At 38.4% G+C, this 26,546-nt stretch overlaps 1 protein-coding gene across 5 annotated transcripts in view; it reads right to left on the reverse strand.

Moving 5' to 3' along the window:
* tcf12 (transcription factor 12) overlaps positions 1 to 26,546 on the reverse strand; it is a 68,457-nt gene that overhangs the window by 39,519 nt on the left and 2,392 nt on the right. For 4 of the 5 annotated variants that reach the window (XM_034880007.1, XM_034879987.1, XM_034880026.1 and 1 more), the window contains exons 4-5: positions 17,965 to 18,038; positions 11,312 to 11,414 (exon numbers count right to left, since the gene is read on the reverse strand). In XM_034880007.1, coding sequence (XP_034735898.1) covers positions 11,312 to 11,414; positions 17,965 to 18,038 — 177 coding nt within the window. Of the gene's footprint in view, positions 1 to 11,311; positions 11,415 to 15,257; positions 15,273 to 17,964; positions 18,039 to 26,546 lie in introns of those variants that run through there. The other variant, XM_034880016.1, reaches the window with a different exon arrangement.

Genomic DNA, 26,546 nt, shown 5'->3' on the forward strand with positions numbered 1-26,546 from the left:
TTTAGGGCATTAAGTTAACCAAACTATAAATGAGAAAGCTGTATGAGACGTGCAATAACACAGTCAAACATAGTTCACTTTATCTCTTAAATAAAAGCCTAAGTCTATAAACTATACATGTCTGGCCCTTGGTGCGATTCTCATTTTCCAGTGTGGCCCTTAGTGAAATTGAGTTTGACACTACTGGTTTAGACTGTCCTGCATCTCTGATCTGAGATGTGATCATGTATCTCATCTCTGCCCTCAGCAGTCAGGGAGCAGTATCTTGTCACCTCTATCTTCTTCACCTGCTGGAAATGAGTATTTTTCCTTCTTTAGTAGATAAACAGATGTTAAAGAAACAATCTGACAAGAGTCGTCACTGTTCAAGATAATCCCTTATGTCCTCCTGACAGTTTAAATCCCTGTTTAGCCTCCTACACTCCACAATAAAGCACAGACCCGAGAACAACTTCTGCTTGTAAAAGGCTCAGTGAACTAAGACTGTGTGGCTGAATTGCTTTTCAAATTTCAGGAGAATGCATATTTATGATGCTGAAGGTAAGTAGAACAAAGTGATATATCAAGTGGAACATATCGCTGGGTTGGCCAGTTCCAAAACCAGAAGCCTAAATTAGCTGAATAAAATATACCCTTATAATGCAGTGACACAATCTCCTGTCTGACGTACATAGACTGTAACTCATTTAGAGGAAAATAGGTCATTGTAAGAATCTGCATTTTCCAATAAAAAACAAAACTTATCATAAAGTTCCACAAAAGAAGTATTTAAGTTTGTAACGAGGGCAGAAGAAACAAATAAAAGCAGAATTAATTTTGTAAGTTACTGGCTCGTTATTATCAATGCTATGCTTTGTTTACCCTCCTCTGAGCTTGTGTGATCACAGCCTTACAACAAGAGCAACACCTTTATCGTTATTATTATTCCTTGAGTAGGCCCATTTGTTCTGAGCAGGGCTACGCAGGTCTACTAATGAGCCTACTGATGAGGGATTGATAGGAACACAAAAATGATCATCTGCCTTAAAAAAGAAAAGCATGCAAAATATAAAAAATGCAAAAAAAAGGAATAAAGTGGCTTGATTACTGCACCATACGTCATTTCAATTTAGGTATGCAGACTGCTGTCACACAGTGTATTCCCAATGCAATGAAAAATCTATCTAATGAGGGAAAAAATCCATCAATTCTGATTAAAACATTCTGTGAAGCTGCTTATTAGCATGTCACTCAGATATGTGAAGGTGTAACTATTAACCCGTTCCCACCTGGTTGTAAAATCAAATCTGATCTCTCTCAGGACGCATTGAGATCCGATCACTAAAACCACACTGAGTTGTGGTCTAGGCCTCAAATGTCCACATGTTTAATACTGGTGAGAACGGGAATGTTTCCTCAGCCACATTAACAACTTTTTGGGGGCAAAACTAGCACTCATAGTGAATCACAGAAATGATTGAGAGTGAATCATGTGTTTTGGATGTTTGTTTTTATTAGTCTCGTTTAGCCAGAGCTCCACAGTGATGTGTTAGATCTGAAGACCAGCGTAACAGTGGCTGGGAAGCGGTTTCATTTCCTATACATCTTTCACAATCTTGTGATCCGATCACTCAGATCCAATTCTAAAACGAGTCTGGAAAGGGCCTAAGATGGTGAAAATTTTCACAAGACGAATTTATAAAATTGTGTAGCAGACAGATGACATTAGTTCCTAATTTTCCATGGAGACAAATTGTGGCAAAAACGAAATGGTCATGCTTTGCCCTTTCCATCCCCTGAGCTAACACTGCTCATTAGCTGTTAATATTATTTTTAAAAACTACAGTACAGTATGAGCAGCCGTGTAACCAGCTAGAAGAGGATGTGCCAGCTACATTCAAGCAAACACAAACAGTACAAAGATCTGAGTGTTAAACTTAATGACACAATCCCATGTCAATTCCAAGTAAAATACTTAAAATATTTTATCCCAAGTCGATACGTTGAAACTTTTGCCAGCAATTATAACTTTGTGTCTTCGGGCCTTCATTACTGTATCCCTTATCGTACCTGCCACATTTGCACTGGTTTGTTGAAGCTGGTTAGGGAGCATCAGTGATTTTAACTCAAAGCTCAAAATGCCAGAGGTTAAGGTTTTGTAAGGGCATAAATCATTATTCCAATGTAAGGCACTCTGAAGCAGGATATGCTCAATAATGTGCCTGTATCTGGCAACTTAGCTGTTCAACAAAGCTTGATAACATCTCAGTGATGCACTGTGCCCAGTTGCTGCTAAATATAGCACTTTGTATTGGACATCAGCTATTGTTTAGCCAGACCCAAAACTCTCATGCTTTCAGTCTTTCACTGTTTTTTTCCACACTCCAGGCTGCTGTCATGTGCCTTTCATCAGGAGAGGCTTGTTTCTACCCATTCTGCCCATACAGCCAACATTTTAGTAACAGTGATATCTTATTTTTCATTTCTCATTGCTGCCAAGGGAGAGAATTATTTTATATATGTTTAGTTGTCCAGTTTGGTTGAGCAGCTCCAGGTCTCTTGTTCCACATTTAATTTCTTAATGATAAAACCTGCAGAGCTCTTGCAACACTTTGCATTAGACTGACATACACTGATATTCACTGCTGCCCCAGACACCCGGTACACAGCCAAACTACACAGGATGGGGGTTAGGTGCTTTTCTCAAAGCTAGTTTAGCTTAGTGTATTTGTTTAACAGAACACAAAATACAAATTAAACTAAAACACTAAAATACATGTAAGGGTGTGGTAGAAACTTGTAATAGCTAATATAAAAACCACAACCAAAGGACATACACCAAACGTAGACTACAGATTTAACATTAGACATTAACATCTCTTTCACTTTCCTAACCCAGACGTTCTCTACTATTTCACAAGCTTAAACCAACAACCTTACACACATTAGCTTGCTTTTTAAACTGCATTCCACATGCTTTATTCTGCAATAACCACAGTATAAAACACGAGTGGTGTCAGACCACAGGCTTGATAACCTTAAGAGTGACATTTATTGAGCACCATCTTCACAAAACTGTGCAAACGAAGCAATTTTGTGTTAATGTGAATTAAGTAATATTGAGATTGTTCAACTCACGCCAACTATCAAAACACCCCACACACTCTTTCACAAAGCACAGAGATAACTCAGGTTTTTCACTGTGATGCATCCTCTAAATTTATCAGTGATAACTTATTATTATCGCATCAGTTGTAACTCTACAAAAGATAATAGTTTGAATTAAAGGAGTTAAAATAATGACAAGAATCTTGAAAATTTCAATCCAGTTCAACCTCAGCTACCAACATGCTGAGATCGTGAAGTGAAAAAAAATCATTGGGTGCGGAAATCCTACTGAAAGAAAAAGCAAGCTGGCCAGTCATTCTTAGTGTGCCTCCTTATTGATTACAGTTCTGCAGTATAGTCACTTATTCTGATAATGTGATAGGTAGTGACCTAAGCGTCTCCAGGGATCAATTCAAAACCCTCGCCACAAAAACAGCCAATTAGTGAGCGTGCTTCACAAGCCTCGCAGATGCAGTCCAAGGGCCTCTTTTTTCCATCCAGATAACGATTCCATTTTCCTCACTCAAAGGAAAGCCAAGACCATGAAAACAAACACATAATACAGGATGAGGAAATGCTGGAACCACACGTGTTTGCTGTTGGTGTCCGTGCGTCTGTGCGCTCATGTTCTCATGGGATGTCTTCCATGGCACCAAACCACGAAACATTAATCCTATAAAGTCAATCGCCCATTTCTTAACGTGGGACCCCTAGCAGGACTAATTTATGGTAAAAACAAATTTTGATGAATATCTATTGCGATCCCCAAGATCTAAATACTGTCATGCAGATGTGTTTTGTTTTTCTGCTGAATAACAACACACATGAAAGGGAGAGAATATGAAAGGGAGAGAATATGCTTCTTATTCCGTGAGGATTAAATCATGAACAGGATACACTATCCTATATAAAGTCAGGTTTTGGCCTCTCTGGATGGCTTGGAAGTACAGCAAGACAGGCTCCTTGGTTACTAATGCATTGATCTGGCAACAAGAGACGGCACACGGACAAATCAGATGTACACTCACTCACTTTTTCCCCATACCTTTTACAATGCCTCCTTTTCTCAAGAGTTTGTTTACATCCATCCTGTCAAAGCCATTTGATGCTTCCACCAGGTTCTGTTTGACAGTGAATAAAAGCTGGCTGGGTCAGCTTTCAGGTCAGTGTGGATGAGGAAACAGGGAAGGGAGGTAGTGTACCACATCAGCTTCCTCCCTGGCTGGGGATGAATGTCTACAGCCCAGCATCAGGAACAATAGTAGGACAGAGAAAAATGATAGAACCACAAAACACTGAGGAAACATGTCTCCCTTGCCCTGAGCTCAACATTAATTTCTGCATACAGCCTTGTCAGCAGTGACATTATTCAAAACAGCAAGAGCAAATGTTAATGAGTTCTTATTTGCATATTTATTTTTTTCTTTGTTGAAATGTCACTGATTATTATGTACTATGATGATAAATGCATCTGCTCATGCAGCTTGATGTGTAATTAGCCATTAGGTGGAATAAATAGATCAATTAAAGGAGAGGGGCCAGGATTAAGAGGAATCAAACCAGGAGGAATGCAGGAGTGAGAAACAAAATAACACATTAGGCTTGGGAGGGCGGGAAGCTCACCTATTATTGCTTTTAGATTTGTATAGAAATCTAGAAAAAGATACTAAAAGAACTAGATCAGAAATATCCAAGAATTTACAGCAAATGTTTTTAGCCCGGCCTTAAAAAATTAGAAGACGCTGCACTTCGCAGGTTTATTTTCTCCTAAAATCCATCTCTGTGTGAGAGAGATGTGGATTTCCTGATTGTGTTTATCCCCTCCTGGGACAATCAGGTGCCATGGCTCGGCCTATTTGAATTTTTTCTAATTTGGTAGAAAGGATAGAGGGGGAGTGGCAAGGGGAAAATGTTTTTGCTTGGCCTTTGCCTTTATCCGAGCCCAACTATTCTCCTGCCAGCGCTTGTTATTCACGAATGAGGGAAAAAAATGCATTACTGCAGACCAGATGGGAACATTCCACATGACCAAACCAATCAATCACCTTGGTGGGACACAGGTGTGACACAGCCGTGCAGCAACACACCATTTCACAGTCTATCAGGCACAAACACATGGTCACCAATCAATGGCACCCTGAGGACCCATGAGGAGGGGTGCTCCTCCGCAGCCTCACTGGTTCATGGCTGATGACTTCATAATCACACATCCATCCTCTCAGAGGAGGAAGGCGATGAGCTCCCTAATAACGTCTCCCACCACAAGAACACCAACACTGTAGTGGATACTGCTTGATAGGGATGCTAACATGCTCCCCATGCATCTCACATTCACATGTGGATATCCAGAAAAACAAGAGCACATTTGACAAGCTGAAGAAATGTCCCCCAGTCGGATATTAGAATCAAGTCGGTGTGTGACATCAAAGTGTGTGTTGATGTTTGGCAAACAACTGTTGAACAGTAAAACAACAGGGATCCGAGGCGAAGGACAAGTAAGGATACACACATGGGTTAAGAATGCTGATCCATCTTCAAACACTGTAGGCATATTTCCTAATTTCATGAACAAGAAAACCCCTGCAAACCCTTTAGGAATATAAGCCTGCATTAAATAAAACACCCAAAGAGCCTGAAGGGGATAAATCGTTTGATGAGTGCACTCTTTGGAGATGGCACTGTATTGTAGGCAAAACTATAGCAGTCATTAAAAAGAGTTTTGTTGATGCTAAAATAAATGAACCTCCCCACCCCCATATTCCTGGCTGTGAAGAAAAAGTCTCACAGTGCCGTGCTTCTCTCTACACATCCCACACCTCACGCTCTCAGGCCTGTGCCAGGCATTGTTAAGTGGGTGTAAAAGGCGAAACAAATGTTTGCATTTTATTAACCAATCACAATCCACTACAGTCCAACAAGAAGGGACTGTAACATTATCTAGTGCTCTATTTGCCAGCCCACCCAGCATGGACGCAGCACACATAGGAGAGCATTTATGACTGGGGAAAAAATGGAAGCGGGGGGTTAAGAGTGCTGGGCACGAGAATTAACCAGCAACTGTTGGCCAGGTTTTCTGGGGCTCGACAACAAAGGACTCAACCTTAGATTTGTTTTCAAGTAAGATGCTTTCAGTGAGTTAAACTATATAAACTTAAACCTGAATAAGTCCCTGTCACAGAGATTGATGTCAAGTTGTTCTTAATTGAAAAAAAAAGTAGCTTAGTTTTAATGCTCTCAACTGTAACATCTGTAAATTCCAAAAGCACCAAAGCCAGGGTCAACACCACATAATGCAAGTTTACAATACGTTTGCTATGTATAGAGATCATATAAAAAATACGTCCAGCCAAATAAATACTGAGTCACATTCTCACTGGCATGGTTTTTGTTCACAGTTCAATACAGTATACGACTTTCTGCAAAGAAGATTCAAGATGAAAAATGTTAAGACTTGATCGTTGTTCCTTTTTTTGTGTATATCGAAGTTTAACAGAGATAAGATATTCAGTGCTGTTGGCAGCAGACTCTAATTGTTCCACTAACAGAAATTGTTTTGAATGAATCTTTTCCCTTTAAGCTTTGCACTTGTATTAAATAATCTCTAACATTCTTTTTGGCATCAGCTGTCGGCAGCATGAGGCGAGTGAAATGAAAGAAAGGGGGGAGGGGAGAAAGATAGAAAGAGTGGATAATAAAGCAAGATGTCATGTACAAGAAGGGCAACAAGCACAGTGGGTCTTAGCAACAGAATTTGGATTTATCTTAACTTATTTTAACCACTTCTCGAAAATGTGTGTTTTCAGCACAAAACAAAGTTTAGACAGAATTTGATTCTTTTGTTGTGCAACATCTGTGGGCTCACATGTACATGATTATGCACAAGTATCTTGGACCCTTATAACCAACTGCTTTTGGTCTTTCCTATTAACATACATAACAAGCATTCTCTCATATAAAAGGCAGTGAAATGAGCTACACAGCTTCACAGACAGCCTTTCCACTGATAATAAACACAATTGTGTTGTATGATGACTTATGTCATCCTACCTTGGCCTTCCTTACTCTTTGGAGAGACAGCCCCTCCGGGCCTCCTGGGACTACAGCTGATCCTCTGCAGCTGGGTTTTCCTCGCCAGTCGCATGCTGGGGGCCAGGGTCTAGGGAAGGCAAGGCCTGGGCTGGGCAGGGCCGAGATGGGCTGAGAGCAGCACGAGGACAGGGAGGGCTGGGATGTGTGGGGAGATGTGGGCAGCATGTGAATGGAGAAAGGGGATTTACGGCCTTTCAGCTCGTCTTCAGCTCTTCAAGCTCCACTGACCGCGGTAATAGATAAGCACACCCTGCAGCTCTGCATAATGACCGGCTACATCCACTTAACTGTACTGCAACACATCTCCTTGTCTTCCCTTCTCGGCTCTCTGTTGTAGTCATATATACAGTAAATATATACATTTTGCACTCATCACATTTGAGGGAATGTGCAAAAACGTGATACCAGTGAATTAGTACTGTATGCAGCGCTTACTGTGAAAGCTTGCAGTATACTGTATGTGTGGGTGAATGACAGAGTGGGGAGAGGAAGCAGCATTGGCAGCACCTGTGACCCATACTCTAGTGGAAAGTGGAGTTCACACCTGAACAACACCTGGCCACAATCAAAGCCTGGGTCTGAGGAGGGTCTCCCATGGGACGAAGCATTAGTACATGACACCTGCCCCTGTGAAAACACAATGGGGATGCCAGTGTGATGTGAGATTGGACACTTCACCAAAAGCCTTGAGGAACAATTAGAAATGAAAAAGGAAAAGACTGAAAGAGATTAATTTTGTTCTAGTTAAAAAGACAAAAGACAATGCCTTTTTGTATCCTAAAAATGTAAACAACTCCATTTTGAATTTAATTCTTTAGTTTTAAGAGAAATAAAACCAAGACAAGAGGTAAAGCTTTTTTTCCCACAGTATGTAGACAAGGAGAGGAAACAACTGCACAATTAAATGCTAAATATGAATGCTAATAAGATTCAAAATCTAGTCTCCAGCAGTGCATTATTACTTTACCTTTACCAGCTAGCATTATGCCACTAAAATATCTAGAGAACACGGACAAATACACAGCGTATGATTACCATACATGGTAATCAATTATATCAATCCGGGCCAATAATATTGATCTGAGGTAATTGCAAAAGCATCATATTACAACTATAACTAAAAGCTAGTACAATGATAAAAAAGGAATAAGCAAACAAACACATGGGCTCTGAAAAGGTTACTTGCAAGTAATTGTAACATCATACCACAGGTTGTAGGTCCTTTATTTGGTTAAACAAATATCTGACTGCACTAAGAAAACAGATTTTTTTTTGTGAGACAAAATTTTGTTGAAGATTATTTAATCGCTTGGTCAGATAATACAAAAATGCACAGCTCCTACAAGTGGCTACATTTTTTCCTGAGGTCTTAATGAGATTGAGCTCTGAGGTGCCTCAGTTTATGCTGACTAGTCTGAAGCCTATTGTAATATAACTCATGGCAACCCCCCCCCCCAAATGAATGGAAATAGAGACCATTAACCAAGGTAATTATATAGCAATAACAGAACGTTGTCAATTGTGACTTCTTATGTTCTGTTTACTGGCATGTGGAGTTTTTTAAGCTGGTAATACTACTTACAGGCACCTGCAACAGCCAGTGAAAGGGGATGTATAGAGGTGGGCAGGGCTCGGTGATATGATCATATACTGTATATCGTCAATACAACATGAAAATGTCTCTTATGCATGTTTCTATATCCTTTCAACGTCATTTAAACAGTGCGTTCTGATCCTTGCAGGTTGTTGATTTTGCATTCAAGTTATTATTAAAACAAGCAAATACTCAGTACATTCCATATGTCAAGAATTTAATTCACACAGGAGTAGACACAAATAGGTTTACCATGTGGTTGTTTCACATAGACTATTAAGTTATTTATCAAATTAGCAGAAAACATGCTATATTGTGATATATATCATTATTGAGATATGAAACTACCCATGTTGGAATAAAAGATTTTGGCCAGACAAAAAGACAGGTACACATTAAGGTCACATGTGGCTGGGAGCAGGATGCATGCGACTGCATGAGTGTGTTGATGACAGTGTTAAGCTGATTAGTATTCATGCCGGACTAAAGCTGTATGAGTATAATACTCATACAGCTTTAGTCCGGCATGCTTCTGGTATGAAGCACACCAGAGAACTGTGAGAATTAAAGTAGTTGACTCAGCAGTTGTGATATCACGCCCTCAGGCACATGGCTGGATAAAGGAATGATGCACAAGCAGTCATCACCACACCACAGGTATGCAGTCAATGTGAAACCCAAAAGGAAAACATCCCAAAAAAAAAAAGGCAGCTGTTTGAATTTCTAAAAACGTAATAGTTATATAGGCTATAGGGCTATGGAGTATTTTTAGTCAATCACATTTTTAGCATTTTTACCCTTTATTAAGACAGGACAGCAAAAGGCATGAAAGGGGAGAGAGTAAGTCAGTTTTTAAGTATTAAACAAAAGACAGCAAATTTAGCCTGAAAACTGTTAAATGCATGACGGCATAATGGTATTCATAGTTCTTTTGATGTCCCTATAAGACTTTTTCCTTCTTATTACAGTGATGGGCCGCGAACTGTGACTCTAGACAGCTGTGAAAAGCAGCATCAACCTTGTCTTGCTAATTAGCATAGCAACTTAAAAGCGTCATCCGAGGTTAAGCATGGGAATCAAAAGGCTTTTTACACTTGGCAAAAAACAATATCAGTCCATTAAGTAAATAAGGACAAAAAAGCAAACACTAGGCAGTATCCACACACAATCATATACATATACAAACACACACACACACACACACACATACACGTCCAATCACTATAAAGTAAAGGAGCAGAGTGCAGCTCTTTCAGCTCATCGCCTGTGTTAATTGCCCAGATTGCTTGAAATCATCCTCCCCCACTGGCTTGCCATCATCGAGCTAACACCATGAGAAAAAGTCTTAGCAGGTAATTAGATATAACCATTTTTAAGTCAGGGCCATGAACTGTTGACTATCCCTGTGGCTACACAATTAGACAACCTGAATGAGAAACAACCCTCCACTATAAGCCCTTAAGTCAAGTGTTACTACATATGGTGAGGAAAGAGCGATACAGTTAATTACATCGATTTACCTCATCAGCTGTGCAAGAACATGAGACAATCGAGGATAACAACTGCATAAGACCATACTCATCTTGAATTCAAAGCCTAAGATAAACAATTTCCAGTTTACATTCAGGCTGCCCAAATCGGACATATCACATCAACAAATCACGTCCATATTCTGCAGCTTGTAAGCATAATTACAGACGCAGTGTGTGTGTGTGTGTGTGTGTGTGTGTGTGTGTGTGTGTGTGTGTGTGTGTGTGTGTGTGTGTGTGTGTGTGTGTGAGATATCACTTACAAGAAAGATAACATTTTGTTTCAATTCAGTAGCACCCATTTGCAAACTAATCACTTTTCTTGGAAACCAGGGTCATTACGTAATCAGCTAAGATGTAGTTAGCCATAAAACTATCAAGTGGTTACAAATCACAATGAGGCCAGGCCAAAGAGCTGGATAATGTACCTCATTCATTGGAGTGATAACATTTGAAACGGATGTCTGCTGTGAAAATTTAATATAAAATGCAAATATGGAAATCTTCTCATTATTATCAGGAAATATTATCAAGCAAACAAAGCATGATTTGCTTGAAAACTAAAGACAGTTAAAAAAACATGTTCAGTAATCTACAATAAATTCTATTTGATTCTTATGTGAGAAGGTCTTTGCTACAACAGTCTGTTTAACCCCACACTCCAAAACCACACCCCTGCTGCCAGTGGAAGTTGCTTAGGGCAGTTTGCTTGTCTAGGAGACAGCTTCTTGTGACAGAAAGCTTTACTGATGGCGTGACTTCTAGCTTGGGGGAGGGTCATCACAGGAGGAAGAAGAGGGAGATACAGAGAGAGGGGATGGGGATTAAGGGAGGAAATAAAGACAGCAGGAGATGGAAAGAAAATACAGCCCTGCAGCCTGGCAAGCCTTTCAGTACTGCTACCTTGAGATGCATGATGTGCCTTAACCTCATTCAGGAAATTTTCTAACTCAGTGTCTTTCCCCTACTAAAGGGCATGTGACGGGTGAGTTGAAGAGAATTACTTACTTACCCATTATGTTCGAATTCATGAAAGGTGTTTGGGACAATCCTTCATGGGACACTAATCGACTGTCACTCAAATGATCGCTGTAATGAGGGCTGTCAGCAAAACCCTGGGGGAAGAGATCAGAATATTAAGCACATTACTGGGCAACTTCACTAATTGAGTGATATGGCATACCTACTAATTAGTAAGAGAGCCTAACTGGTCTGTTATGCTAATAAACATCCCCCTTTCTTGTGTAATTGTCCTAATTTATTAAAGAGAAAGTAAAGAAAAAAAGATCTATACGAGCATTTAGTGGACAAACCAACAATGATATTTATCACACTGTTGTTTTTTCCCTTATCTATTATAAAAAACAACATCTAAAACCCTAAATATTAATTTGTGTTTATTTTAAAGTTTTACTTTTAATCTACTATTTAATCTATATGATAACAGGTTTATGTATCACCCCACAGCTCATAAGAAGGTGTTGTTAGAAGAGGAAGGAACAGAGAGCTGCAATCCTACATCATTCCCAGGTACCTGCAGCTTAAAAAAATTGCCTTTTTCTCCTGCAGCTTAACAGTGCCTTTTCATGACAGTTATCAGCTTCAGGGGCTTAGGTCTAAATATCGGTCACAGTATGGTTTTTGAAACTCTGGGTCTCATGTAATAAAAGATACTCCGTTACAGTGCTAATCCCAAGCCCTGTGAAAGTCCTCATGTGCTCCAGTCAAATACATCTCCCCAAACAACATTAACTCCCACCAGAGGGACGGAGCAGCAGTGGACTTGCATTTCTATAGAGGTATTTTCACCAACTCATATCTTTTGCATTCAACATACAGTAAAAAAAAAAAAGAAGTAAATCTTATTATCCATCTTTTTTTGTGAGTGGATGGTGATGGAGTAATTTCAAAGGCAGTGGAGTGTTGTGCTGTGTCGAGGAAATCCTCAGAGATTCCCTATTGTGCTCCTGCCAGGCCGCACACACTGTTAATCACACCATGAACCGACTCAATAACAACAGGCCTGTGAGAGAGGCTCTAGCAAACTAACACACAAAGACTTACACATACACGGCTAACGTAAGCAGTGAAAAAACATAACCTCTGCTCTGTAGCAGAAAAGGGAAAATTCTTCAAACTACAGACTTAAAGGAATAGTTCCACGTTTTAGAAAAATGCACCTATTCACATTCTGGCAATGAGATCAATGAGAAAATTGATACCCCTCTTATATTTGTCCATTAAACATTAGGCTACAGACAGCAGTCGGTTAGCTTAGCTTAGCATAAAGACTGGAAACGGGGACTCTGCTAGTTAACAGGTTGTATCTAGTTTGTTGAATCAGTTTAAAAGCGTAAAAACTACCTTCTGACATTTTACATGGTTATGTTCAGGACTTTATCTGGCTAGGATCCTTAACCATCTGGAGTCTCTGCTCGTTGCCTGGCAACTGTGATAAGTCAAGAGAAAAAACGGCAAATTGTCATAATTTTTCTTCTGCAAATTAGACAAACAAAATTACTGAGCTTTAAAACTACAGTTACCGGAGAGATAAGAGAGTGGTATTCATCATGTTATCTAATTCTCCACCACAAGGCGAATTAGCAAAATTCCCAAAATGTCAAACTATTCCTTTAACTAAATATTAGAAAGAAGAAACACTTTGATCCCTTACCAACAAGTCTTCTTGGATTGTTACAACTGTGTCAATGCAACCAAACTGGGTTTGCTCCTCTGGGACTGTTGCATCATCAATCTCAGGTCCCTCATCATTCCCAAACACTAGCGGCCTGCATCTATCCGAGACACTTACACACGCTGTCATCGCTGCCACAGGGCTACGCTGGCTAAATAACTGTCAGATCACTGTAGCCCCGAATCACTTGCCACCATGTTTAAAAAGCCATCCGCACACTCTGTGCTGTGTCCCAGGTGAATGTGTGGCTGCATGTGGCCACTTGGGAAGTGATGTTATGGTTATGATGGATGCGTGTGGGGTCAAGTATCAAGTCGGAGCAGGGCACGGGGGAAGTGGGGGTTGTCGTGCAGTGGCGGTGGGCACATCCCCGATTGTCAGGCCGCCAGCCTAAAGCTACAGCTGCCCAGGATACAGCGGCTGGCTGGGAGCCAAGGTCAGCACGGCAGGTCTCGGGACTGTTCACAGTTGACTGCTCACACACTCATAGCTCACCAGCTCAAACAAGCTCAGGGACAAGAGTGAATTCCCTTTGTAACAAACTGAAAGATGAAGCACTGAGCATTTCTTCCAGGAGCCTTGGACAAATATTGTGAATAAAGCATAATTTTGAAAAAGATCTTATTTTGATTCTCATTTAATAAAAAATAATGGAATGAAACTAGTCATTCATAAAAACTTTCAACCCCATGTTATATACAACACACAAGAGTCAGCTCATTTTTTAGTAACCGGACACTACAAATTAATGTTGCAACAACTTTGAGCATTATCAATTAATATATTACATAATCATATTCTAATTGGTGATTTAATGGTCATAATGATTGACGACCATAGTAGGATGTTACTTTTCTCTTTCTATGCTCCTCACATCTGGAATAAACTTCCAGAAACCTGCAGATCCACTGCTACGCTCAGTTCTTTTAAATCAAGGCTGAAGACCTTTCTTTTTGATGTTGCCTTTCTTTAAATGACTGTTCATTGCTTTGATGTTTAATTTCTTATGCTGTACTGTAACTTTTATTCTTGTGTTTTATGTGTCTTGATGTTTTATTTGTAACTGTCTATTCATGTGTTTCATTGGTTTTTAATGCTAATGACACTTGTGTTTTATCTGTTTTATGAATTTTTTGAGGAAAAGGAAAAAGTATAAAGGTTGTGTAATACAGAGAAAGAAAGACTCGAAGGGTAACACTTTAAAGAAAAAGTGTGAATATGTAGTGTCAAAAATAGACACAAAAGGCAGCGCTAGGTTGGCTAAATTAGTGTGAAGAAGAGTCCAAGTAGACAAGGTTACGTCTCTAAAAATAGAGTCGTGAAGGGTAGTGACACTGAGGGTGATCACGAAAGGTAGCACTAAAATTGACTAATTAGTGTGAAGGTAGTCTCAAGTGGGTTAGGGTTTTATCTGTCTTAATGTTTTTACTTTAAACTGTTTATACTTGTGTTTTATCTGTTTAACGGATTTTTTCTGTAAAGCACTTTGAATTGCCCTGTTGCTGAAATGTGCTATACAAATAAAGCTGCCTTGCCTGTGAATCGAATTTTGCCACAATTCACATGGGTTACAAAACATTTTTTATTGAAAAAACTGACATAATTTAAAGGTCCAATATGTAGCTAGCATTTAAACTGCAGTCCACATTCAAAATACTGAAAAGAGTTGTCTCCCCAGTCCCTCCTTCCCAGTGTCGATGGACACAGGAGTAGCCAGGTTAAAAACGCTAAAACCCAACACATTGCCAGATGCTGCTATGTTGACGGTTGTCACTGCCCTCTGTGTGAGTCGAGTGCAGGTTTAAGTTGCGCATGCGTAATTTGCGACAAGTACCCTACCAGATGCAGACACCTTTTCTGGGCTTGACGTCACTGCAAAAGCAACTAAAAAGAGCGTGACCTCATTGCCGCCTGTACGCAGGGCACAGTCACTATCTGTCGGCTACGTACAGTATGTTGAACATAAGAATGCATGGCGGCGTTAGCGGCGTTAGCACCAGTCAGAATAACTTCACTGGCTGTGTAAAGGCTGTGCAAATTTGTGTTTACAAATAACTAACTTCAGTACATATAATTTAATGTGAGCACATGAATGTTGAAATTGATGAAAATGAATATCCCTATATTTGCTGTGATATAACAAAATGAATGAAGCTCAACACTTAACGTTACTTGTTTAGGAGGAAGTTAGTCACCTCAGTGTCCTTTTAGGCTCTAAGCTGACTCCTTTTAAATGCATCTCCAATAGTTACTCACGTTTTACCTCGTCTCTGGTTATGCAACCTTAAAAACATGGTGAGTTTTATTTTTTAGGGCAGCTAGAATGAGTCTATGTCTGTTGATCCCACTAGTTTCTTTGCTGCTTCCATGGTTGTACTGCAGCCGTAACGCGCTGGGTTTGCGTTTTTACAGCCCGACTGTCAAAATGGGCAGTTGATACCAACACACTGGCCAAGACACATTCTGTGGAACGGAAATTTTAAAGGGGAAAATACTAGCTTTGGCATTGTTGTCAGAAAACATAGTATTTCAAAAAAGCATGTTTCCCTTTTATCTGATAACACATTGTGGTCATTTTTTTATTAAATACAGTAAATATATTACATATAGCACCTTTAAAAGCTTTTACTGAGGTTCATAAGAAATGCCACTCACTTCCTAAAGCATATCAATATAGGTGTATGCAGCTGTGTGTGTGTGTGTGTGTGTGTGTGTGTGTGTGTGTGTGTGTGTGTGTGTGTGTGTGTGTGTGTGTGTGTGTGTGCCATGTGCTTGTTTGCGTGCACGCCTTATGGTGGTGCAGACAGCTGTCTGCTGGCTGACGCTGTGCCTTGCAATGTCAGAAACACTCATTTATATGCACCTGGAGCACATATATCTCAAGCGTCTCTGTCTTATAATTCAAATCAAGCTGCCTATGTTACTATAGCCTGTAGATGTTCATTCGGGAAGGGCACAGAGAAATAAACAAGGTAACGCAGCCGGAGTGGCTTTGACATTTAAATGAAATCTAATGGAAAGTGACAGGAGATTGACATTAAATGAAATTCATACAGGGCATCTAGAACAACCAATGTGTGAGGGACAAACAAACAGAGGGAGAGCTGTTCACACTTGCTCACACAAACAGTATGATGTTCTCACTTTAACAAAACAATTGAGATGCAGATTAATATGCACAATTTCTTCTATATTATTATTATTATTATTATTATTATTATAATTATAGAAATACACACTTATCGCACTTGGTGCAACAAATGTATTTTGCATTGTCCCTGTTAAATAAACCAAAAAAAATTGTAAGTCAATATTAATAATTTGGAATGCATCATGAAATTTCCATTTTCTTCTTTTGTGTACATTTGTAATCACTAACACAATGTCATAGTATAATCTGGAGTATTGAGGCTGCCAGGAGACATGCCTCCTCCTTGTATCAAACAGGATAAAAGAAATTGTGGTCCAACACTGCAACAACAGTGAAAGACAAAATGTTAATTTTGCTTCAAACCAGCTTAATATGAGTCATGGACGAAGAAGTGTTTAGCTGTGCTACAGAAAACTATTATCAAATCTATTTGTCGGTGTATCCCCTCTTTTTCACCACTGCTCATAATTTTTTATGACCATGAATAAGTCGGTGTACTGTATTGCCTCTGGCTGCATCGGTTTTCTTATTACTAGTGCAAATAGTGGAACCATGTTACCCCGATTCTAACAAGAGTCATCATCAGTAGCTGAGTGCAATTTGCAGTGACAGTTACAATTTATTGCAAATACTGCAATATCTACAAAGATACTGAGCATGTGTAAAACCTATGAGCCCAGGATTACCAGTGGAAACAGGAGCTTTCAGCCATCATGGTTCTACTGTAGTTTACTCCAGCTAGAGGTTTACAGGACGACTGGCCAGTAGAGGAACAAACCAATGGAGATCTACCAAATGTAGGTCAGTGAATCCCATTCAACCCCTGATTAAAAACACAATCACCTGCAGTGTCACTGCATCAGCTTGTTTTCCCACTGTTGACAGACTGCTTTGGCTGCCCTTGCCTGCCTAAAAGACACACTATTCAAGGTGAAACTAATAGTCGGTAAGTCAACAGAAGAGTAAACTATTTTGATATTTTATTATTAATTTCAGCGGTTTTCTATCAAAAACATCAAGAACTCACCGGTTCCAGATTCTCAAATGTGCTGCTTCTGTTTTATAAATTATTGTAGACTGAACATCTTTCTTTTCTGGACAGTTGGTCGTACAACATGACACTTTTGTGGAGGTTGTTGAAATTAATTATTCGATGAATTGGCTCATCGAGAAAATAATTGGCATATAATCCAAAATGAAAAGAATCCTTAGAATACGTCAAAAATGTATCAGTGATGTTTTAAAATTAAAGACATATTTTTTAGTGTTTAAAAAATCCAATAGAGAGCTGGGATTACATTTTCAAGGGGTGGAGGACCCTTTAATTATCTTTTATTTGTTCATTAATTGTCCTTCTTTTTAACACTTTCCCTATTTTACATTATAATGATCAAGAGTGAAGACAACCCCTCAAAGGCACCACAACTGATCACATGCTAACTGCTGAATTTGTTTTAAGAAATGTAACAGTATCAACACATTATTTGAGCAAAAACTTTTTAAACAGACCTCTAAGACTAAAAAGAAGCTTGATCCCACTATGATATCAGATTGCATTAACTGATTTCCCTGCTAACTGTATAACATATTTAGTTCCACATATACATACAAAAATCAATTCTACCACCCATGGGAACATTAACTTGTTATTTCTGTTACAGGGAACTGTGTCTATTACAGGTCATTCAACATGACTGGTAGTCTGGATAAGGTGGGACTATAACATTGTAAATGTACCGGTTTAACGTAACGAGTGTTAAAATAATGTGCTGCGGAGCAGAAAAGTCATTCAGAGGTGTTAAGGTGAGAGTCATCTTACCCGGGAGGACTCATAGGAGGGACTGGACTCGCCACCTGGGACCCAAGACGCTTGGTTGGTCCGCTCATCTACACCTGTCAGAGAGAGAGATGCACGACTCAGTCAGCAAGTCAAAGGTACTCAAATAGTCCAGTGTACACACAGTATATCTACATTCTCTGTATTTGTCTCACACACCTTGTGATTGGGTTTACCAGTGTGTTTTCAGTTTGAAACATTTGATATGGACAATCCTACACTTGAGACAAAGATGTGCTTTCCTGTTACCTTACAAGAAATAACGAGTGAAAAAATGCTTGTTTTTCTATAAAAAATATTTTTTAAATAATGACAGTGTAAGTAAAATCAGTCAATCGCTTGAAAATTAATTGGCAACTATTTTAATAATAAAAATAAAAAAACATTAAAGTAAAATAATTAAGTGTCAAGTAAACATTTGTTTGTACCAGCTTCTTAAATCTGTGAATTTCCACCATTTATGTTATTGTAAATTAGAAATCTCTGGGATTTGGATTGTTGGTTGGACAAATAAAGATGTGAATTTGTCATTTTCCACTTTTTTGCACCCAACTTTCTGACTTTTTTTTTTTTTAAACAAAATTAAGTTGCAGCAATAATTAGCAGCCAAATCAAACCCTGAAATCCACTTGCCTTCATCAGGGGTGATCTGCATACAAGTTGGCAATGCTACAAATAATTAGAAGGGCATGCTTATGTTAAGGTCTGATTAACATCTCACTCAAGTAAAAACTGTTAAGTAATGGCATTATCTCATGATAGGGATTTTACTTACTTGGTAATTAATAAGAAAAGTAAAGGTTAAGCTTCATGTCCAAATATCTATATATATATATATATATATATATATATATATATATATATATATATATATATATATATATATATATATATATATATATATATATATTAATTCATAATAAACAGAAACTGTTTTGTGTGCTTCAATGTACATTAGTGTAATTTACAACTCCATGATTTGGCATTGATGCAAGCCAGGCTACTTTCAGAAAGCTGAGCACTAAAACATGACAAAATCCATGTTTAAATTAAAGAAAACCTCTATGCTTCAAATGTCGAACAGATAAACAAATAAAATCAATAACTCCAATTAACTCCAAACCAAGACCATCTGGCATATATTGAAAATAATATCTGATCTTTCAAATCTAATTTAGGAGATAAAGTCTGTAGAGAATATTTGATGCCTCAATTGTTGTTGCTGTTAGAAACAATATTGTGTTGCAGTAAAAGCTAAAGTTATTGATTGTCCCTGTTGTATTGTCATCTGTCTCAGTCAAATGCAATGCCGTTTGTATATTTTTAACTTCAAATAAAAAATATGAGATTTGAAGAATAATGTATGAATAAAAAAATAATAAAATAATAAAGCAATTAAGCCAAACTTGTCAATGTCAAGTATTTTTTACCTTAAAATCTAACAAATGATATGCACTGTGGTGCCTTTGTATAGCAGGGTAAGGAATACAATCCAAAAAAATGTATTTACACGACTGAAACAAACCACTTCATTAAAAGCAGAAGTAGAATCTGCACTGCAAAGCCTGTAATTACAGATAAAAACTTGTGGATTAGTTCTCTGATTCAAGTCAAAGTGTAGCTCAGCAAGCAGCTTAACAGAAAGACAAGCTATTGATTCCCCTTAAGGTTCAGTGCCGCATTATTGGTGATTCTTATGCTTCACCAAGACTATTAAATTCAATCCGAGCACTTCAATATCGAAGACAAACAATGAAAAGGCAGCGTGATGTGGTTTTCAGGATCTGTGAAGGTAGAACAATGTCCAATCAGAGATGTGACAAATTACACATTTTGGAATTTTAATATTTTGTAATTATAATATAATGTTTTCTAGTATTATACAAGATTCATTTTCCACAGGCATGCTGCCAATCAATTCTTAGTCAGAAAACTAATCATACACTGAACCAGAAAGTGTGTGACAGTTCTCTAAACAAGGAATCACGCCTCAGTGAGCAGAGATAAGTTTCATCCTGACAAAAATATTGTTTTGCTGCTAGCACACAGCAGATTCATTTCCTCTTTAAAAAGTCTGTGATAGAGAAACTTGTGTTACTAATTTTATTATACTTGTGTTACTAAACAGCACTTGGGTCTACATTGTGGTACTGTGACAACACCGATGTGACATATTGTTGCCCAACTGAGGCCTTTTTACACACTGGATGTAACAATGGTCAGTGTTTGCTCTCTGGGCCACTGGCTGTCATCTGGTCTGATTACCATCTCCTACCACGGCTCAAGGGTCCCCTCTCTTCTCCAGGCACAGACAGGCCGCACAATAAGATTACTCACTGACACAAAAGGAAGAAGGGAGAAACACAAATGCACTGTCTGTAATTTAGGTCTAATGAATTGGGAGAGCCATTGCTGCTCTGCTGTGAAGTACTCTGTGACAAAGATGCACAAACTCCTACACTAGGACTTCCATTTCCTTCTCACACAGTGTTCTCACAGCTATAATCAATAGCTCTATAAAATAATAATAAAAAACACAGGGAATTATCTTCAAACTCTGGGGCTGAGCTTTTTAGCCTAACTTACCTTACTGTTTTGGGTTTTACAGTCACAAATACAGTATATAGATTGTCTAACTATTCTCAACAACCATGTTTTTAGCAGAAAACTGCAAATAATCATAAAAAGTTCAGATAGGGGAGAAAAAAAGAAATCACTACAGCCTAGTATCGCGATATTTTCAGTGGCATTACTTTATCGATACACAGGCGCCATGTATCAATCTTTTATTATATATGTGTTGGTAATGAAATATATCTTTTTAGATAAAACAGATGTTGACAGAGTTTCCTTTTGGGGACATCATTTGAAATTGGGAAAAATTAGAAGTTCGAAAAAGGGCTATAAATTGCAATATATAGCAGATATTGCAATTGTAATGTTTAAAATCACAATAATATCATATTGTAGCATAAGTATTGTGATGATATCGTATTGGGAGGCATCTGGTGATTTCCCCCCCCACCCTACATGCCCAGCCCCAAACTGCAGGTAGACAGAATTGCTGAATATTTAATGAGCATACACTAAGTTGCCAGTTTATTAGGTACCTTTAAAAACGAATGCAGTCTAATAAACTAATGCAACAACTCCCATCTTCATGAAGGTTGTAATTTTAAAGTTTTGTTGAAACGGTTTAAGAATAGCGTTGCTTCAACTTTATAGTGATGTCAAATGATTGAGTATAGATCAAAGATCAGATAACATCTTTCAGTTGTAGTCATTCTGTAACAAAAATTCACAAGAAACATAAAAATGTATACCGAACATCTGATGGGTATTTTTTAATTTAAGACAAATAATAGTGAACCAATATGGATTTGTAGAATTTAAGGACAAATTTCCACTGTTGGAAGAGATATTTGGCTACATTTTGGGTTCGTTCCAGAGGGCAAAGGGTGAATTAGAGGATGTAAGAAAGTCTCTCATAAAAGACAGCTGCACTAGACGGAGACACCTGAGGGAAATGTTCTTGCTTGGTCTCGGTCACTCCCCACACTGCTTTAAGATTCAATATTATGCATTTACTTGACTTGTCCGGTCATGCAATCAAGTTTGGGTTGAAACTTATAACTAGTCTTGTAGAGAGAGCATGCAGATGATAACATTTTTTTAAGTAATTACAAAAAAATATATTCATTTTAGTACAGGCCATCAAGTGAATACATTTGTATCCTTGGCTGTCCTTACAAGTATCATGACCCTCAAATGTTTATCTATCCAGCATAAATTATAGGTCTACGAGTATTTGTACTGCGGGGATGTCAGGATTCAGGACACACAAGCAATTTAAGTCTGATTAATTAAGTTTGTCTGTGTTAAAACATCAAGATGAATAAAGTTGGCGTAATGATGCCACAGTTGTAAGTGTCCTGTAAACCTGATCTAATGGTTTGATAAACAGAGCAAGCACAGAGATTTGCTATCATAACTGACTCTTACTTTCTCACCGTCTCTGCTGGGTCAGTCATAAACCGGTGCACCCTCCCCAAGGAAGCTCCCAAGTCAGTAAAACGTCGTCCAACAGAAAGACCGGCTAAAGCATTGCAACACCTTACCTTACCTTACAAATATTTGGGAAAAAATACCAGTGATCCTGCCATATCCAATAGAACACAGTCCCACAATGGGAAGAAGATCTATTTTCTCTATTTACTGTCAGGTGCTTTTTTATGTAACCTGTTGGTTCAATTAACCTGAACTCTGACACCAGAGTCCATAGATATACACATAAGACGCATTAAAGTGCAGAAATTGCTGTAAATCAACAGAATTTGATTTCCCCACATGGGTCCATGATGTAGCGCAGATGATGTAGGGTGACATTAACAAAACTGTCCAATCAATGAGTTACCTGTTCCGGTCAGTCTGTGTAACTTCACGTGTACTCCTCTTGGTTCGTTTATATAAATTCAGTCAGAACATGAAGATCACCAGACCAACACTCAAATGTTACAATGCAGAATATTCTCCCCCTCTGTTCGGACCAAATTAACCAAACTACAGGTGTGAAAGCAGCCACAGAACACATTGTGTATTAAATTATCAACTTACCAGTGTCTTTATTGTTGTTGAAATCAATCATTACATACATGAAAAGTAGAGTGATTATCTATATATTTATTTAGTTATCAATTCATGAAAATCAGATCTGATTATTATTTACCACAAAACACCTCATAGATGTTTGGTTATTCTTTTGGAAGCTGAACTGTATGTTTCATATTAACAAGAGACAGAGAGAAATTACAGACAAAAACTAAATTTGCTCTGAATAATACAGAAAAGTATAGTAAAACATAAAAGTCCAAACGCCCAACAAGATATAAAAACCATTACATATACATACTTAACATAACTATGACTGTAATTACATCAACATTCGAAAACTGGCCCAACTATTTTACTCAGGACAAACGGTTAAACAAACTTTACAATATAAACACAGAAACCTACTCGTGTTTTCATTTGCCTCCAATAAGCTCTAAAACAACATGGAATACATTCACAAGGAAACAAGGATCAACTTCAGTTTGATTGGGGAAGCTATGAAACCCCATTCCTTCTGAGATCAAACACTTCCCGTCACTCAAACACTGTTGGCAGCAAAACTACCGGGGTGAAAAAATAAAAAGGGAAAAAAGAAGCTTCTGGTCCGGGCGGCATCTTGAATAAAATGAGAAATGAGAAACGTCAGACATTTAAAAACTAGTTAACCTGATTCGAAGCACGAGTTTCCTATGACCAAAAATAAATGTAAAACCCTGATGGAGCGTTATTATAGATATTTATGAGACTATGGAAATACATAATGTGTAACTTCTACAGCAGTGTAATTAGTTTAAGACCTGCTACCCATGCCTATAAACAGACCACATTCACAATCTGGCAAACGTTTAATTGATGTCCATGTTAATGCAAACAAATCCCAACCACCAACCCCCCCCCCCCCCCCCCCCCCCCCCCCCTCCTGCTTTGCTGACTTACAGAGCGCTTTTGACCTAATTTAGTTTCCTGTATAAATGAACTGAGAGCAGCACTAATGGTAAAACCAATGACTGCATCAAACGTCTATACAAGTAACAAATGTGATGTCAAAACTAGACTGAGAAGAACCAAACCGTTTTCACGAGGTCACATGGCGTTGAGATGTCTCAGCCCTCCATAACTGTGTATTACATTTTATTTAGAACATTTTCTACACCAGTTCCTACATTCCTGGAGAAAGAGGCAACATTCCTCTTATTTGCAGAGTGACAGAGAGAAAATGCCACCTGATGTGTATGTCACAACATTAGCTAAGAGATAAACATGACTATTATGATCTGTTATGATGGACGACACTTAGTAAGAAAACAACGGCCAGTAGCCTATATCAACACTATTATTGACATTTTTACACAAATCACGAAGAAACAACATCAGAATACAGGCAAAGTGTTACAATAATAAATAGAAAATGAATGTCCATGCATGCCAAGAGTCAGTGTATCTCCAGTGTCCATAGCCACCATAATGTACAGTAGTAGATTAGTACATTACAGCTGGAAATCCACAAATGTGATCCAGGGACGTGTGTGTTTAAGAGCTTAAACAGTTCAAATAAACAGTTTACATAGAGCCATAGAGGACTACACAAATCAACATGTACTGTTATTTACAATTTTACAATAAGCAAGTACATTGTTGTTGCTTTGTGTGCAGGAGAACTCATTTCACATACATATCCCTTCCCTGTAATGAATTTAAGCAACATATTCAATTAAAGCTTTATCTTTATCTCACATACAAAAAGGTGAATCTGTCAAGTAAGATCCCCAAAAAGAATATTTTAGTAATTTGAATCTTATAAGGAATCATTTAATAATGTGTTACTGTTCACATCAGTGAACTTTGGTTCCCCCATCAAGCTGAACTCAAAGTGAGGCAGTAGAGAGTAGCTGTGCTTTTTAATATCGGGATCCAACTGACTGACAAACCAACCTACACTCACTGCTGGTCACAGCTAACAAATGCACCACTGCATACCACTAAATGAAAATCACCCATTCAACAGCAGCCATCCACTGCCCCCACTACAGTCAATGGCCTCACCAAATTTGCATCATCAACACAGCTGGAAGGGAGGAACGATGACTCTCTGTTAGAGACACTTTGGGTATTTTTCCCAATCCATCTCTCTCTCCGGCACACTTTTGAAGGCTCTTGCCCGTCCCACTCTGCCTCAATTATCTGGCTATGCCCAGCTGGGATGCAATAATCCAAACTCTCATTCCCTTCAATTTCCACACTTGTGTCTGCACACTCACTTGCCTTATGTTCACAATCACTTATATAGGTGCTTCTTCCCTTTCCTTGAGGATCAGAGACACAGGAGCACATACTGTGGGCTGAAGGAAGGAGGGGTTTTACCCACTATCGGCCTGTTACTGCTGAGGTGAAGCAGTACATTTACACATTAATATGTGATTACGTGATACAGGTTTAGTTTTACTGGATTGTTTCAGATTATATAGGTGTACCTAATAAACTGGTAACTCAGTATATGTTTTCTAATAATGGATAACGAAATGTTTTCACGAGTCAGTACTGTATGTTGAGTGATTTCTGAAACACATTGTGTGCAGACAACTAGACTGCATGCTGACTGTATACTAGAACGACCATCGACCTCATCCATGTACTTTATTAGGAAGACATTGCTGTGTGCTTTATGATTTTAAAAGGGGAGCTTTGCAGTTTTTTTTTCTTTATTTTATCTTAACTGAACAGCTTCGGAGTCATCGGAATGGTTACATGAGTTTTTTCAAGTTGAATGGTCGTCGCTGCATTCCCCCCTAGCGCCTGGGAGTGTAAAAATCACCCTTGCAACTTTCGGCGAACGAGTCGCCGGACTCGGCCATAACTGCATAGGACCCCTTCAATACAGTAAGATGTGGACATCATGTGGACAGCCACCTTTAATTCTGGGCCACGCACTCTGTGACTTCTAAAATAGACAGCATCAGCACGACGCTTTTTGTGTTTAACAGAAAAGAATTGGGGAGTGTCAGGAGAATCGTGTGTTACAGCCTGAGGTCATTGTCATGACTGTGTGTTGACTGCTGAGCAGCTTTGTTCTTTAGAAACATGAAGTCTGTTTGTAGGCTGTCGTTAAGTACCACTACCAACCCAAACTTTTATTTATTTTTTTATTTAAAGTTGGACATGATTAGAAAAACAAGACTTAATTCAAGTTAAGGATTTTATTTAGATATACATTTATTATTATTTATATTATGTTTATAATATCTTAATTTCCCATTAAGATTTTTGTTAGAAATGTACTGTGATTTATGTTAACTGTTCTTTAATTTACACAATTGTTGATGTCATCCATAGAGGCCTTAAAAAAATGTAGTAAAATTAGTTTTAGAAGGCAGTCAAAATACCCAGATGGTTTTGGGTGATGCACAATATTGTATCCACATATGATGGTTAGTATGATGGTGGATACACTTGCATAACTTTTAATTCTTAGACATGACCATTGTCTTAGACTACATGGACACTATGTTTTAGTTTAAAAAGGAAAATCTTTTGCTATGTTCACGCCTTGCGTTTCCATTATTAGGGGGTTTCCGAGCTCCTAAAATGGAAACATTTGAAAACACTACTGCCCGTTTTGGTTTTATATGCCAGGAGTGCTCTGTAGTCTGGACGGGCACAAACGCAGACCTTTGGAAACAACGCTGCATGTCAGTCTTATTTGTTAGGTAGGCGTACATACCGTCCAAGCAAATAAATCCCTGGTCTTACTTTTCACCATTGTTGGCCTTTCTCCAAAGAATAATCTGTATTTTCAATTTTCATCCTTTTAACCGCAGAGTAACTTCAGAAAATCTGTTTCCTGTTCACACCGGCACGCGCACGACATATATAACATAAAAAGACAATTTTGATACAGATCCCTGAGATTAGTATTTATACAGAATTGTTGTGAAGCTACATACCAAGTGGGAGAT

This window comes from Etheostoma cragini, chromosome 1 (assembly GCF_013103735.1).
Source record: "Etheostoma cragini isolate CJK2018 chromosome 1, CSU_Ecrag_1.0, whole genome shotgun sequence".
Classification (NCBI taxonomy): domain Eukaryota; kingdom Metazoa; phylum Chordata; class Actinopteri; order Perciformes; family Percidae; genus Etheostoma; species Etheostoma cragini.